At 40.8% G+C, this 17,311-nt stretch overlaps 1 protein-coding gene across 4 annotated transcripts in view; it reads left to right on the top strand.

Annotated features, from left to right (window-relative positions):
* The first annotated feature begins 2,636 nt into the window (after positions 1-2,636).
* med15 (mediator complex subunit 15) overlaps positions 2,637-17,311 on the top strand; it is a 29,177-nt gene continuing 14,502 nt past the window's right edge. The window contains exons 1-10 of one of the 4 annotated variants that reach the window (XM_080446755.1): positions 2,637-2,830; positions 4,159-4,246; positions 6,695-6,746; positions 9,186-9,209; positions 9,381-9,536; positions 9,904-10,265; positions 11,646-11,717; positions 12,172-12,540; positions 13,003-13,092; positions 15,472-15,567. In XM_080446755.1, coding sequence (XP_080302881.1) covers positions 2,763-2,830; positions 4,159-4,246; positions 6,695-6,746; positions 9,186-9,209; positions 9,381-9,536; positions 9,904-10,265; positions 11,646-11,717; positions 12,172-12,540; positions 13,003-13,092; positions 15,472-15,567 — 1,377 coding nt within the window. In that variant the 5' untranslated portion in view covers positions 2,637-2,762. Of the gene's footprint in view, positions 2,831-4,158; positions 4,247-6,694; positions 6,747-9,185; positions 9,210-9,380; positions 9,537-9,900; positions 10,266-11,645; positions 11,718-12,171; positions 12,541-13,002; positions 13,093-15,471; positions 15,568-17,311 lie in introns of all 4 variants that reach the window. The other 3 variants (XM_080446756.1, XM_080446754.1, XM_080446757.1) reach the window with 3 other exon arrangements.

Genomic DNA, 17,311 nt, shown 5'->3' with positions numbered 1-17,311 from the left:
GCTTTGTGTTTTCCCACACTCGTTTGGTGAGACGGGAGAGTGTTGTTGCTGCTTTCCCGATCCTCTTGTCGATTTCAATGTCCAGGGTCAGGTTATCACTGATAGTTGACCCGAGGTAGGTGAACTGATGGACGGCATCTAGTTCATAGTTGTCGATGGTGATGACTGGTGGGGCCTCAGTGTTCTGTCCGAGAACATTTGTCTTTTTCAGGCTGATGGTCAGTTTAAGGTCTTTGCAGGCCTGGGAACCTTATTACCTTATTATTACCTGCAGTGGCAATTATCCCCCCCCCCCCGCTTAGCCGGCTTCCTTCCCGTGAACACGGGCCAATTGTATTCGTAAAGACGCCCAACAAAGCCAGCTGCACCACGGTGGAGTTGGTGGAGGAATCGAGGAATCAAACACACAACCTCTGTGGTAGTGGGCAGGTACTTTACCACTGCGCCGACCGAGCGCATCTATCTCTTGACACCTCAGTTAAGAGTGCAGTTGCCTTTAATAAATCCTCAATCTACAAGCTCACACACACATTGCAAAGCAACGCACGGCTAATTTCGCCGAAGACATAATGTTTGTAGAGGGGAAAAGGGAGCGGGCCTAGTATTGACCCCTGTGTTCCTCCAGTCAAAGAATGGTGGTTAAAATTATAAGAAAATATTTGTTTATATGTTCTTGTGAGATGTATTAAATTACATGATCATGATGGGTGTTGGAAGCCATCAGCTAAAAAAAAATACAAAAAAGGTCACAGGCACAGGATTTCCTGTACATCATCAAGCGGCATGAGTTCCAGGGAGTTTGAACAAAGGCTGAGTCATGTTCTGTTTATTGAGCTGGTCATGAAACACAATAGATGGCTTGATTCTGGACTACTAATAGGTTGTAACATGAGCTGCTGAAGACTGTGAATACATAAATAGAACACATTTACATTTTGTGAGCATCCTTTTTAGTGAAAAATGAACAAGGACAGATTATCGCCAACATATAATCACAATGAGAGACAAAAATCCATTAATTAGAATCTATCAACCTGACAAGGTAACACTTTGTTCAATTAGTTATGTGTTGTAAATGCACAGTAAATTAATTACTTGTTTTGTGACAGAGGAACAGTAAGGACAGGTGAATTCATGATACATAGATAGATACATACATACATAGATAGATCGATAGATAGATCGATAGATCGATAGATCGATAGATCGATAGATCGATAGATCGATAGATAGATATACAAATAAAAATAAATAGATAGCATAATGATAATTACCTGCTCCCACAGAAGAAATTCAGTTTAGCTTCATCCAGCTGATTGCTCGCAGGGGGAGCAGTTAGGGGTTAAGTGTCTTGCTCAGGGCCTGGAATCGAACTTGCATAAAGGATACACTAGCCTACATGAATAACAAAAATATTTAGTGTTCTTTAGCGATTTCAGCCCAATTGGTCTAATAGTTGATCTAAGCTTGTGATGTGACGTGTTGTGAGCTTGTAGATCAGTTATTCAAAAAAAGAAAGTATAATGACATGCCCAAAATAGGGACAAAAGTGGTAATTAAAATAAATAAATTAATAATACAATAAAATAATATGCTGTAAAATATGTTGCATTATATAAGTGGTTTGTAACTATTCAAAGTGGGGTCCGGGGACCCTCCTCAGGAACACTGGCCTGTGACTCCGAGAGAGTGTAAAACTGGTTCCATTTTGTTCACTCTCTTTAAGAGTGTGTAAAATGGTAGAGAGTGTAAAATGGAACCAGTTTTACACTATAAGAGTCTTATGGGAGACCTGAAATGAAAAGCTTTGAAAACCACTGTCCTCCAGATAGTACAAACGTGCCTTGCCTTGCCTTGCCTATAGGTGGAGGTAATCCATGAAATAGGTTTTACACCCGCGCACACCAGAAGAAGAATGAGTTGGTAGGCGGCAGAGGCGGTGTTTGCTTGTCACCAGTGTTGCCATGTCCGCTTATTATAAGCGACATTGGGCTTGTTTTTCTGTAAAGTAGCTTGTAAATATTGGAAGTTGCGGGTTGCGGTTTTTTGGGCTTGTCTCCAAAGTAGTTGCTTATTTTGGGCTTGATTCCTAATGTTGTTTAAACCAGTGGTTCTTAAACATTTTTTCATGATCAAGGAGGACCCCCAAATTAATATGTATTTATTTTGTCCACGGACCCCCATCTGAAAATATTTTGTGCGAGGGTCACCACCATACAAGATTTGTGTGAAAATAGCTGATCTAATGCAGTGGTTCTCAACCTAAGATTCACCAGATTTTTTGGTGAATGTAAAAAAAAATATATATATGTTATTATTAATTAATGTTTTATCAGTTAATTTACTAAATTCAAGATACAAATATTTCATTATTAACATTAGGAACCATAACCATAACCCTAACCCTAACCATAATAATTATCAAATAACCTATTATAATTAAATAACCTAACCCTAACCCTAACCCTAAAACCGAAATAAAGTAACCAAAAACCGGGAAAAAACATAAACTGCATATAGCTGCTTTCTTAAGGTTTAAACTGCTCGTGTGGCCTAATAATAGTCGCTTCTTTTTGGGGCTTTTTGGGGCAAAGACCTAGCTGCTTATTTCTCTCCCAAAACCTGGCAACCCTGCTTGTCAGAGCAGCAGAGCCTCCAGTCCACAGAGGATCGATAACAACATCGTCCAACCTCCAGGAGGAACTATAATAGAGACATATATACGACTTGTTTTAAGTTATAACATAAATAAACACTCCGCCATGGAAGTCCCCGGACCAGACAGCGACTGGCGGAGCCCGCAGTTTAGACAAAAAGTTGTTACGCAAATGTGAGACTTGTTTTTTTCCCCTTTCTTTTCTCTTACAATACGTTTAAACATGCGTTATTTCCGTAGCTTTTTAAAGCCCGTTTTTCTTTTTTTCTTTTTGCAAAGCTAAACATCATCTGCTGGGTTATTGTGTGTGTGTGTGTCTATGTGTGTGTGCCGCAGTACGGGAAACAATTAGCTTAAATAATTGACTAGGCCTTCCAGCCCGTTCTGTTAATTTTGCATGTAAAACAAAATGATGATATTAAGCTAATTTGGCGCAGCAGCCGCTATGTATGGTGGAGGCTAATGTTAGCACGCTAGCTAGCATGCTAGGTTAGCCAGCGAGCTAACCTCGTTGGTCAGTGAGTCGTGTGACGTCATCAACGTTCATATAGTCACAATATTTATTAAATAGTGGGGTTTTATCTATTGTAGAGAGATCCCGAGGCCTCAGTTAAACACTTTGGGTCCAAACAATATCCTATATCGGGGGTATTCAGCGTTGTTCAGGCCAAGGACCCCCTAGCTGAGAAACGGATGAAGCAGGGACCCCCCACCTCAATTTGTTGCAGATTAAACTTTTTCATAGATTTCATAGGTAGCTTCATAGATTTGCTTTAACAGCACTAACATCATGTCAGTGTGGATCCATGTTAATGTATTTTCAGACATTTGACCACTTAAACCGTCAATTCTAAGTAAACATGACCTTTCGGTCTGCTCTTTTTTTTCCCTCTACACCAAACCTCTTTGCTGAAAATAGCCGATCTACGAGGCGTTGTGAGCTTGTAGATCTGCTATTTTTTGGCAAAAGTTCTCCTCAGAGAACGAATGCTAGGGTTCAAGTGGTTATTGTAAAAAAAAAAAGAGAGAAAAAAAAGACCCTATCACAGAAAGATTTGGAGTAACTCTGAGGACCCCCTGTTGAAGACCCCTGTTCGATATAATAACCATTCGCTTTTCAAATTAATTTGACTACTCATTATTAGATGTATAAAGTTCTTGCCTGTGGTTCTGAATATTGTATTGGAATTATGCTAATATTTTTTTTTGTGTAATGTATGTGGGCATAATGGTACAGGATCTTCAAATCTCACTCTTAACTCTGAAATATAGCCTGTAGCCTTGGAGCCTTGGATCAAGGCTATCTATCATAGATGTATTTAATCGATTTTGACATTTGCATATCTAAGTAAAAGTCAGACTCTATAAAGTACATCTATAATAGTCTTGATCCAAGGCTAAGATATTGGTATGCGTGTGAATCACAGTTATTGGTACATATGAATCACTGTTAAGTAACGGTTTTGTCTGCTGCCTACTCATCTGACTGTTTCTCTTTCCAGTGAAGAGGCGATGAGGAAGGCTGGTACCCCACACACTAAAACCAGCAATGACATGGAGAACCACGTTTATGTCAAAGCCAAATCAAGAGTGAGTAACTAGTCAACCAAAACCATCAGGGACACCATTGAAGACTTTTAATATGGCCTTGTTAGTGAGATGTCTTCTATTTGTGGACATTTCCTTGAGTTAAATGATTATGAAAAATTTGAGATATGTTTTGTTAAAGGAGTTTTTGTTGTAGCAGATTTTATTTGTCAAGCTTGGGAGAGAAGACAGAACAGTCTGTATAATTCTGAGGTATAATTCTGAGATGTAATTGAATGTACTACGTGAATACATTGTAAAACATGTTATAAACGTAAAATGGTGTCTTATAAACCCATGAGGGTTGGGCACTTTGTGTGCAGGACACAGAAATAAAATGATCTATCTATCTATGGCATCCCTGTTCTTGGACATGTCATTATAAGCAAATAATGTCAATATTTTTCAAAGGTTGTGAAAATAGCCGATCTACAAGCCGTAGCCGCCCCATCTATTTTCGCTATTTGTTACACATTAAGTGGCTTAAGTCGATAATGGCCTAGCCCAAATGATAGAAGAGGATATTAATATCAGACTGCTGAGCTGTACACAGGGAAAAACAAGACCAGCACACTTTATCGTTTATCAATTATCTTTTTTCTTCATATTAATATTTGACTGAATATGTAACACTATGTTAACATATATCACCTTTAGTGACCACATTAATAGCCTAATAACATTGCCAGACAGTATAGCATGTAAGATGGCTTGTGGCGGATGTGGCCCGGGTCTGGCTTTGAGTTGAATATTGAAATGATTTCATCGTAATGCATCTGCCAGTTTCCAATAGGGCTACGCGATTATAACTAAAATGATAATTGAGTTTATTTAAGTGAATATTGCAATTAAAATAATTAATCACAAATATTGATATTGATGATGATGATAAAATTGTTGGTGGAAAAATAGAATAGAATGTTTTTCTAATACCGTTGTTGCACATTCTGCTTCTCGGTGTCATATATTTGGTCACATACTATGTACAGTATTTGTCTCGGTTTTTATTTTATTGTTTTGTTCCTGTCAGCCTGATGGATGGGGATGTACGTTGTGGTTATTAATCCTTGTGTACTTGGTGAGGAGACGAGTGCTAGTTAGCTGGCAAAATGTGGTGAAAAATGTGACCAAAATGTTTGATTATCGCAGCCATAGTTTCCAGTGACAGTAAAGTCAAGTGCTTTTCATCAGTGAATACTAATAGAGATGTTTATAATTCAAATTCTGTTGTAGAAAAGTCTCTCCACACTGCTAGATATCTTGGGGAGTGTGACAATGACTAATTATAGTTAATTCAAACGCTTGAACTCTATTCAAGCTTACTACGCATCACACAGTGACGCAGGAAAATGTCTTGAGGGCAACTCGATACTTCTGTTGATTCCCTTTTTGCTGCCAATGCTGCGAAAATGGCTGCATCTACAAGCTCACAATGTGTCACAAGCTGGTAGATTGGCCGCTATTTTTGAAAAATATTGAAATCCTTACATTTTTGCTTTTAATGACATGCCCGAAATTGGGACGGCAGGGTTCATGTGGTTAAGCTAGCTAGCTAGCCACATCCTTACTTGTATTGCACACCTATTCTATCTCCAATTCATCTCACTATGCATTACTTTGACACTTCAACATTAATCATAGAAACTAATTCTGCTGAAATTCTCCTGACATGCCCACAGTTTTATTTAGCCACAATACAATAATGACACGCACAGAAAACAAATAAAATGTATGATCTTAACTCATTCACTGCCAGAACTTTTTTTTTTAACGTTTGCCCACTGCCAGAGATTTTTCATTGAAAAAAAAAAAGTACTCAGGAGCCGAGATACAACATGTTTAAGTTTTAAGTTAACAAGGAAGTGGATGGGAGTCTAGATCTTCGAAAAATCATATCTCCTTGGTCTTTGGGTCAAATTAAAAAATATATATATTTTTTTTTTGGAAAAAATTAAAAGTCGTTTTAGTGGTTCTAGGCAGGTATGGCTTATGGGACAGAAGTCGTTTTAGTCGTTCTAGGCAGGGAATGAGTTAAAAGAAAAAAAGAAGATTTGATATTTACTCCTAATGTATTTGATTGGATAGACCTGAGACTTTGTCAAAATGGACCTGTGGGCTAAACGTTTGTACCCCAGCAGTACTAACGCAGTATGATATACTGTAGGTCAGTGGTTCTCAAGAGAAGAGGAGATTTGTGTTTAAAAAATAATAATAATAATCACGCGCTGTGAGATAGTAGATTTGCTATTTTCAAATAGCCAACAAAAATATGGATTATGGGGTAAAAATGATTGTGATGGTGTATTAACAATTTTTGCTGGGGAGCCCCCCCTCAAGGACCCCTGGGGGGGAAGCACTTTGAGAACCACTGATGTAATAATGTGATATAATGTGACACATTGTTTTGTGTGCGTTTGCTGGTGTAATCACTCTCTCTCTCTCTCCTTTCAGGAAGAATATTTGTCCCTGGTGGCAAGATTGATCATCCACTTCAGAGACATTCGTGAGTCAAAACAACCTGTCCTGCTTATCTCTCTTTGTTCTCTTTTGTAAAGGATTGTTCTTTATTTTATTCTATTTTTAGTTGTAGAAGATACAAAGATGATCCACACACACTGTTGGCAACATTCAATACATTTGCAATCAAGGGAGCTGCAGTGTGTAGATCTTCTATGATTGTGTTTCTGTGATTCCAGACTAAATTGGTTTATGGATGTTGCTTTGCACATTGTGCAAGTTAGATTTGATTTAATTTGCAAACATTACAACATGTTGTAAATACATAATGGTTGTGTATAGGTGAGGTAAGAAACCCTCCCACCAGGCTTAACCCATTGAGGCCTGAGGTTCCGATTCTGCAAAATGTCTTCTGAATCCCAACAGTATTCTGAAAAAACGTATGTTTCTAGATCAGTGGTTCTCAATCTTTTTCATGTCAAGGACCCCCAAAATGATATGTATTTGGCCGCTGACCCCCCATCTCAAAATATGTTGTTCCAGGGACCCCCCCCAGAAGCAAAGAATAGTTTTTTTTTTTTTGCTTTAAACAATATATATTGTACACTCGGTGCCGCGCTATGAGCTTGTAGATCTGCTATTTTTGAATAGCCAAAGTGTAAAATAATGTTTTTTTTTAGCTCAAATGAAAAAGTGACATAGATGCGTTCCAGGTCTTAAAGGGTTAAGTTATTATCACACATTTAAATGATTCTCACAAATGTAGCACTTATAATGTTGGGTATTCTCGCACACATTTACAGTGACGTTATTAATGATATAATTGGCCAACAGTGAATGCAGGAGGACTGACTGGAAGCTCTGTATCAGACAGACTGCCATCTGTGCACTCTCTCACTACAGAGTGCAGCATGAGGCAGATTGAGTAAAGAATGTGATGGCTAAAGCTGCACAGTTGCAGCGTTGCAGGAGGAAACAAAGGGGCTTCTCAAAACCGCCTACTTTATAGCTGAATATTAATTGGCTAATTCAAAATGTGGTCATCTGGTTAAACGGATAGTTCACCCCTCCCAAAAAAACGATTTGGGTCTTTCTATCGATTAGTCACCCCATGGAGACTTGAATTCATGGATTGTTTTTTTTGTTTGTTTTTGTCGCACACCTAAGCCAATCATTTGATGACCAGCGGACCGGTAGGAGACACAAAAGAGACTATTTGTGTCTCCTAACCGGAACCGCTGCCGGGCATCAAATTATTGGCTTAGGAATGGCACTAAAAAATATCCATGAATTCAAGTGTCCATGGGGTGACTAATCAATAGAAACAAAGTCATTTTGGGGTTGAACTATCCCTTTTAAATTGATAAAGCTTCTGTCTGTCAGAAATGCAACCAAGCTATTTCAAGTATAATTGTGGAGGATGTTGAAAATGCTGTGCAAAAAAAAAAAAAAAAAGTCCTGTGTTGGATTTTCTTTATTTTTTTGTACAACATTGCTAAGTTGAAAGACATGAAGCGGAAGAGACATAGTAAAAGATTAGAGCATGGAGACGAGACAAGAGACAGCCACCATAAGACAGACTAAAAGATACAGAGTAGGAGAAAGAGAGAGACGGCCATGTACAGCATACAGTAGGTCAGAGAATCCTTTTAAACCCATTAAAGCCGGGAACGCATCTGTGTGTAACCACTTTAAACCATTTCTTTTATACTTTGGCTATTCGAAAATAGCAGATATACAAGCTCATAGCGCGGCACCGAGTGCCACGCTATGAGCTTGTCGATCTGCTATTTTCTTTTTTTAGATTTGCGCAAATCTTTGAGTGTGTACATATACTTTTGAAGTGAACATTTTTAACTAAAATCTTTACTTCTGGGGGGGGGGTCCCTGGAACAACATTTTTGGGTGGTCCTTGACATGAAAAAAAGTTTGAGAACCACTGATATTATAGCATATAACATAATAAAAATTAAAAAAACTGTTAGGATTTAGAAGACATTTGTAGAATCCCCCAGAAGCAAATATTTGAGTTAAAATGTTTAAAATGCTTTAAAAAAAAAATATATATATATATTCAAAGATTTGCAAAAAAAATCACAATAAAAAAAAATAGCAGATCTACAAGCTGCCGCGCTACGAGCTTGTAGATCTGCTATTTTTGAATAGCCCAAAGAAATCTTAAAATGACACAGATGCGTCCCCGGTCTGAATGGGTTAAGTTGGACATGCAATTTCGGGTAAGAAAAGGTCCAATCTAAGACCAACGTAAACCTCACAATTAATGTGATCCCGCCTGTTCACAAAATCTACTTGGTTGGTGAAGTACTGGTCAAATTGGCTGCTGAATTGTGGGATGAATCAGATTGTGCGTATGGACCTTTTTCAGACCGTTTCCTGTTTTGTTTTGTCACGCAGATGTAGAGTGTTTTTCCAGGATGTGCTTAATGGTGAACTGAATCATAACAAACTGTATTCCGTTTCACAGACAAGAAGGCACAAGGGGGCCCAGGTAAGTGGACATGCATTAATCTACTTATTGGTTTTTTTAAATTGTATTTCATTTGCTGCGTTCTGTCTTCTACTAGAGACCTGAACTCGTAGCGTTGACGATTGATCTCTCAGCAGTGCATGTTCATTCATGAGCTCTGTACTGTCATCTGTTGTCTGCCCTTCTTGCTAGATGCCATGAATGCCCTGACTAACCTGACAGGGGTAGGAGGGGCCCCCGGCGGCATCGGCATGGGGCCTCGCCCCACCGGTGCCCCGATGGGCGGCATGGGGCCCATGCAGATAGGCCAGCATGCCATGGCAGGGGTCGCTGGAAACCCGCAAGCCAGTGAGTGTGTTTCCTCCGATGTGTGGTGTTAGTCTGTCTGTCTGTCTGTCTCTGTATTTGTCGGTCTGTTTGATTGTTTTGCTGGACAAATGCACTACTTCTTTCCAGACCCTGGTGACAGTGGATGCTGGCTGTGTTCGACCTTGCATAATAACCTCTCGCCAAGATTTGTTATAGCTTTGAACAACGTCAAAGAAAATAAGATAAAACTAAAAGTGCTACAAAAAGTGCTTCAGTTCCGGCTGTTTGTTTATGTTTTAATACCCAGTCCAGACCACTCTGCTTAGCTGCTCAACCTCTCAGCTGTAGGATGTGTCTCTCTCTATTTCTCTTTCTCTCTCCTCCCTTCACATCCGTCCACCAGTAGGAGGTCCTAGTCAGCTGCAGATGCAGCAGATGGTCCAGGCCCAGCAGCAGCAACAGCAGCAGCAACAGCAGCAGCAGCAGCAGCAACAGTCCATCCAATTCCAGCAGTTCCAACAGGCCCAACAACAGCAGCAGCAGCAGCAACAAAATGCTCTGCAGCAGCAGCAACAGAACGCTGCCATCCAGCAACAGTTCCAGGTTCAGCAGCAGCTCAAACTACAGCAGCTTCAACAGCAGCAGCAACAACAGCAGCAGCAGCAACAACAACAACAGCAACAACAACAACAACAACAACACCACCAGAACCAACAGCTCCAGCATCAGAACCAACAGCAGGCCCAGAACCAGCAGCAACAGAACCAGGTATTAGAACATAATTATATTATAGAGGCGGGTGTTAGAGAAGAAGGTGTTAGAGAAGAACCAGAGGTTTTTCGAACCAGGGAGGGTATTACAGAAACTTCCTAACTCTAAAATGATATCTTCTCTGTTTAGTAACCATGGTAAATTGAGTAAGAGTAGGAAATATAGACATTACAGTAAATGTCCAGTAAATATCGAATACATTTACTTCGGTTTTATCTCAAAGAAATGCTACCTTTTGAGTCCTAACTGTCACGGTATGGACATAGACTGGCAACTCGCCGATACTGATACCAGCATTTTAAGCAGTATTGGCAGCTTTTCCGAGAACTGGTATTGGAACAACTCAAATCTTGCAACATCCTTGCTCCTTGGAAATGTTTAATGTTATGGACAAAGGACACACACTACGTAAAGACTCACAAAAACTTAAAGTGGTACACTATAAGTGATGTTGCACATTTCTCCACATTAGTGGATCTCAAACAGTCTTATGGTCTTGTTTGCCCGCTAAGCCAGTGGTTCTCAACCTGTGTGTCGGGACACCACATGATTTTGGGGGCGTCCCCAGCTGACAGTGAAGTGACAATTTAAGGATTTGTAAGATACCTTTTTAAGACCTTAAGAAATAAAGAAAAGAAAAAGACCATTACTGCATCAAAAGTAATCAACAAACTGTACTATAAAACATTGGCCAAATAGTGTAAGAAAGAGGCCACAATTGTGAAAATAGACTATCTACAAGCTCACAACGCCTCGCAACACTGAGCTGGCAGATCTGCTATTGTAACAATATTTCTCTGTGGAACGGAGTCAAACTAAATGGGGGGGGGGGTCCCGGGGGGGTCCCCAGTTCAAATATGGTTATTTTGAGGGGTCGCGGCCTGAAAACGTTGAGAACCACTGCACTAAGCCATCGACCGGCTGTGTGCAATTGCCTTCATTATTCCCTTTCATGACATCTGGCTGGGACTGATCAGCACCAACCTTTTTACAGGCTGGTCACATCGGACTCTCTCTTTTCCCGGTGTTTTGCCCAGGTGGATGTGGTTTTGAGGTTAGGTTTAGGCATAGTTTCTGTGAGGTTTGGGTTAGGCATAGTGTTTGTGAGGTTAGGGTTACGGTTAGATTTAGGCATAGTTTTTGGGCGGTGAAACCGCCCCTATATGTGAGGTTTGGACAGGGGGTCCCATTGCACCCCCCCAACCCTGCGCTGTGATTGGCCACCATTGTACCCCCCCTAACCCTGCACCGTGATTGGCCAATCACAGTCTATTCAGGACTGTGATTGGCTAGTGAAACATGACACATGTGCATAGCCCTATAAATAGGACTATGCACTTTAAAAAAAACACATTTATGGTTTTTTTTATGGTGCAGCAACAGCAGGCTGCACAACAGGCCCAACAGGCTGCAGCTCAGGCCCAGCTGGCAGGCGCCGTACCTGGGCAGGTAAGTCAAGTCGACTCCTATGTGTTTAGCACATTTCATACCAAGTAAACGCCTTCATGTGCATCACAAAAACTTTAAAAAAAACACATTTATGGTTTTTTTTTAAGTTAGGGGTGTACTGGTTGGTCCACAATATTACTTTTCTTCCATCACTTCTTCCATCACTCTGATGACCACTGTGACCACACCGCCCACTTCACACTGGGTGTGATTTTTTTTAAAGTTAAATGTTAGGGTTTAGGCACCACCTGGGCCCCCCTGGTCACTAGAAGTCCAAGAATGACTTAGGACCCAAGTCCGAGATCCACCTTGGATCCTGCGAATCCACATAATTTCCTAGTTTAAGACGTTTAGCAGATGCTCTTATCCAGAGTGACTTCAAGTGGAAGCTCTGAATAAGTGTCATGAACCTTTGTCAGCCAGCATCTTCATGTCTCTCTCTCTCCCCCTCCAGATGCATCCATCCAGACTGCAGACACAGCAGCAGATTGTACAGCTACAGCTACAACAACAGCAGCATGCTCAAGCTCAGGCTCAAGCTCAAGCTCAAGCTCAGGCTCATCAGGCCCAGGCTCAAGCCCAGGCTCAAGCCCAGGCACAGGCACAAGCCCAGTCCATTCAGCACATGGTACAACAACAGCAGCAGCAGCAGGTCCAGGTCCAGTCTCAGTCCCAGCAGGGCCAGCTGCCCCCACACGCCCAGCAGCAGCAGCAGCAGCCCGGCATGGTGCCCCAGTCTCTGCCTGGCCAGATGCCCAACGTTAACATCAGCTCACTCAGTCAACAACAGCAGCAACAGCAGCTCAAAATCCAGGCTCTGCAGGTATGTGGAGGGGTGCTGCTGCTGCAGCATTCATAAAACTGTAGGGACTTGATTGAAAGTGCAACCTTTGGCTGGGAAAAACGGAAGAATAAAGAATTCCTTTGCTGTTTGCTGCCATGTCTGGGAGTAGTGGTGTTGAGCATTTTACTCAATGTGGTTTAGAGCTTGTAATGTATCACTGTGGGAGTAGAACGTGCAGGTGACATAGTGGGGAGGTATCCGATGAACCGAAACCACAACAAAAAGCGTCCCTACACCTATAATGGCATGCTCAAAATAGGGACACCCGATTGAAATATGTAGATGTGTATTTATTTGTGTTTGCCTCTGTGTTTGTGTGTATGTGCACATATCTTGTTGTTGTGTGCCTATTTATGCATGTGTGTGCTTATTTGTGTGCTTATACGTGTGTGTGTGTGTGTGTGTGTGTGTGTGTGTGTGTGTGTGTGTGTGTGTGTGTAGGCCAGAGCAGCCTTGCAGCAACAGCAGGCTGCACAGCAGGCCCAACAGGCTGCAGCTCAGGCCCAGCTGGCAGGCGCCGTACCTGGGCAGGTAAGTCAAGTCAACTCCTATGTGTTTAGCACATTTCATACCAAGTAAACGCCTTCATGTGCATCACAAAAAACATGCCCCATAGCCTTATTCATTCACAAAGACAATGAGAAAACAGAAATTATACAACAGGTAGTTCTGACCAAGCAATCTGATTGGTTGAAATAGGCTCTCTACCTGTGCTCAAACGAGCATGACAGCACACCATATCAAAATATAAAAATCAGCGTTGCTTATCAGCCGGAGTATCGCAGACATAAGTGACTAGGCTAGCAGTTTGCATGTGAAGTTTGCAGACGTAGTAGCTAAATCTATCATTTAAAAAATGTGATATTCTATCTATTATCTTAATTACAGTGAGATTGAGCTAACGGTTAAGTTTTGTTTCAGTTTGTTCAGTTTGGGAAAAGTTGTCTAGTGCACAGGAAGCCATCTAAATGTTCGGTCTGGACAGGCTGAGTAAACTAAGACTCAGGCCCCTTGTATTTCCAGGATAACAGAGAGAAAACACTTGCAGAAAAGGTATTTGCAAAATGCCCCACAATAAAATGTTTTATTTTGATGGAATAAAATGTTTTATTTTGATGGTAACTGAATCATGTATAATCGCAATATTACACCCAAGTGTGGCTTGACCGTGATTATTGGCACTTTAGTGATGCTTGATGAACTCGGCTCCGCCTCGTTCCTGACCGCATCACTGTCAATAATCACGATAACGCACACCCTCTTGTGTAATATTCCTTAATTGAGCAACACTATCATTTATTAAATATATTAACATTACTGTCCACAAGTTCATAGTCCATATTAGTTCTGTCTGCTGTTTTGAAATAGCTCAATTAATGCATCACTGAACAGTATAATTAGAACATGAATAAACATAGTTTAATAGTTAGTGAGAAAATAGCTTTTGATCATCAACACTTTAATTTAATAGATATTTTACCATTAGGCCTACTGTTAACGTGGACAAAGTTCATGTCAATTTATAGCAGTGCTTCTTGCTTAAATAAATCATCATGAATATAAACAAGGACACATTGTCTGTTGTTATGAAATAGTCAAATCATTAATAGGTGTGGGGCCGGGGAACATTTTTATTCACGTAAGAATTGTGATGTCACAATTTTTCATCCAGCAGATGGTGGTGTGTAATTTAAATGTAGCATGTTGTACCGCAGCCACTTCATGCTGCTGAAATACTCAAAAAGACTCGAAAAGGGCAAATTTCATTCTAGCTCCCATTTTCTAAAGATCAGACACAGGGTTAAAAAAAGCAAAACAGATTGGACATCTTTGTAACAGCCATTCTGATTTGAAAAGATTCTTGTTGACAAGTGTGGCTTTATTTTTCCAGACGAGAGTGTAAAGAGACAGGAAGCTGTGGGTAGAGAGAGGAAAGATGTGCGTTTAGCTAGAATCAAACCAAATGTCGACCACATGCATGGTTGGAGCAGGAAACACTCGGCAAGCATCATCTGTCATATCGTCTCTGTCCAAAACTGTTACTTTTCAGAGTTCAAATGCAAAAGTAGCAGATCTACAAGCTCAAAGCGCGTCGCTTCTCGCCGCGTCTCAAGCTTTCGGACCTGCTACTTTTGATGTTTTTTTTGTGTGACGCTGTAGTATGTATGATCAAGTAGGGCGATAATTTACGAAAAAAAACACACAAAAGTTAGAATATGGAGATGGGAGGTTTCTGCCCGTGTGTGTGTGTGTGTGTGTGTGTGCGAGAGGTATGTGTTGTTTTGAGCTAAGGATGTGCATGTGAATTCACATGCTTGCCAATGCACATATGCCTGTCTCTTCCGTTGCTCCTGTGTGTGCGTCTGCGCGTGCTGCAGTGCGTGCACGCCTCATGTCCGCTAATAGAGCACCGAAGTCCCATCCTACCTGGTTCGCGGTTTTCCACCCCCAATCTGAATTCCCATAGACGTCTTTAATATTGTGTGAAATAAGAACTGTGTTCCAAAAATAAACAAATGATCCCGGCGATTTGACTCTATTGGATATGAAGCATCAACTGATGGTGAAAAAAACGATAATGTTACTTCCGCCGAATTAGTAAAATTCTCGCCAGAAACGGAATGTATCAAATATAAGTGACTGACTATCATAAACGATACAGAGCCACCTCCCTGACAATATCGCTGAGACAGTTTGTTTATTTTTGGAGCACAAGTTTGAGACGATTCTAAGATGACCCAATGTTATTCTCCATAGAGAAATTACTTGACGAACCAGTGGATGAACGAGTGACGTCAGGACTTCTGTACTCTATTGCACTTGCATTTTGGTCTTTTAAAAAAAAAACGTTCTTCTTTATTTTGTGACATTGTCTTTGTTGTGTCCCCTCTTTGTCGTCTCTTTCCAAAGATGCTGCTACGTCCTGGGATGCAAATTCCACCTCGGTTGCCTCGCGCCCCAAACCCCCCCAACCCTGCTGGGCTCGGAGGACAGCAGATGCAACAGGTATTTTAACCCCATCCCCACCCCCAGCCTCGGACGCACTATTGACCCTGACCTGATTATTCGATGCCAGGGTGCTGCCTGTTTTTATTTGATTATTTATGAAATTATTTTGAATTGAAATATTTATTTTCTCTGACGTATTCTGAAGTATTTTCATATAATAATGATCAAAAACAACTAAGAAACGGCAGGGGGGGGGGAGTATATTTTCTTGTGTTTGGGAAACGCTGTTCTAACCCCTCCAGTGTCCTCATGTTGTGCTTCTGTGTGTTAAGCTCTCTACTTCCCGTTCTCCCTCCATTTGTCCATACACTTCCTAACCCTCCTTACATCTAAACTTCAAACTAAAACCCAGACATTTCTCTCTCTCATATCTCTCATGTTTGACTGTAACGGAGAGAACAGACAGATTCAAAGTAGTCTTTTAGTCATTTTTTTGACACACCTGTTCAGTCACTGTACTACCTCATATGAAATCAACATTACCAGTCAAAATGCCGTAAGTTGTGGACACAAGTGGCCATATCCAAGAACCACTGACAGTCATCACCATGAGTCTATATGCTGTTCCAAAAAGTATTTGACTGGTAAAATGGCGACGGTGGCTGATGAATTTGTAATCAAATCCAATGGTGGGTTGGCGTGTCAACGTGACGTGCCAGAGTAAATGCATAAATAAACTCACCCACTGCCAGCGTTTTCGTGTTTTTTAACCTTTTCAACTGGTCACAGAAAATGTAGATCCATTATGATCTTATCGTCGGACCGTGTGTAAACACAAACGGTATCTGTGGCCGTCGCCCAGAGGAAAAACATTTCACCCACAAGGTGCCTTTCTTTGTCGCAGCCTGCCGAGTTAAAGAGCTAAAGGTAGGGTAAGTGATATTCTTTGGTTAAAACTATTTGTTTTGTGAAAGCACTATATTCTGCGAACCTATTTAAAGCTGCCACGTGCCAATCGCGTAGATCTACGCGAACCGGTGTTTTTTTTTCTTTTCTAAATGAACAAAAAGTGCACTTTCTGAAATTTTTGATCCACTTCCGTTTCCGGTGGTGCTACCGGAAACGGAAGTGGATCAAAAATTTATTCGGGTTCCGTTTTTTTCGATCGTATCCGCTTCCTGTCTGGGATCCTGTCTAAAACTCGATTTTCTCGTTGTTTTTCTCCTCGCTGATCACTGTTTAGCGTTCACCGCTGTATCTTCAAGATGGCGGCTCGGATTTGTAAAGGGTTTTCGCTGGCCGTTTCACACAGATCCCCTGTGTGTTTAGAACCAAATGAACGCGCACTTTTAACTTATTTAGCGAGGTCTGTGGCGACATCAAAAAAACACAAAAACAACAATAAAACGCTGGCACTGGTGAGTACATTATGATATTAACCTCTGGCATGGAATGTGTTAATAAACAGAACATACGATTTCAGGTAGGTGGTAAAAAGGCATCCAACCAGGAGAGTGTACCCATTTATCAGCATCATTTTTATACTATTCCAGTTCCAATTTTGTCCGCTCATTTCTTTGTGTCATCACTTCCAATTTCACTTGTTTAATCATTATCCTGTCTGAGTTCTCTATCCTGATTGGATAGAATTGGTATCCCGACCTGAAAATGCATTTTCTGTTTAATAAAGAGCTGGAGAGACATGTAGACTCCTGTTACTGAACAAACACTATAGCAATACAATCAGAATATAGAGCTTTTTAACCAAAGAAAATCACTTACCCTACCGTTTTAATTTACT

This window comes from Gymnoscopelus braueri (assembly GCF_963280865.1).
Source record: "Gymnoscopelus braueri genome assembly, chromosome: 13".
Classification (NCBI taxonomy): Eukaryota; Metazoa; Chordata; class Actinopteri; order Myctophiformes; family Myctophidae; genus Gymnoscopelus; species Gymnoscopelus braueri.
Note: the sequence above shows the minus strand (reverse complement) of the source record. Positions and strands in the feature narration are given on the sequence as shown.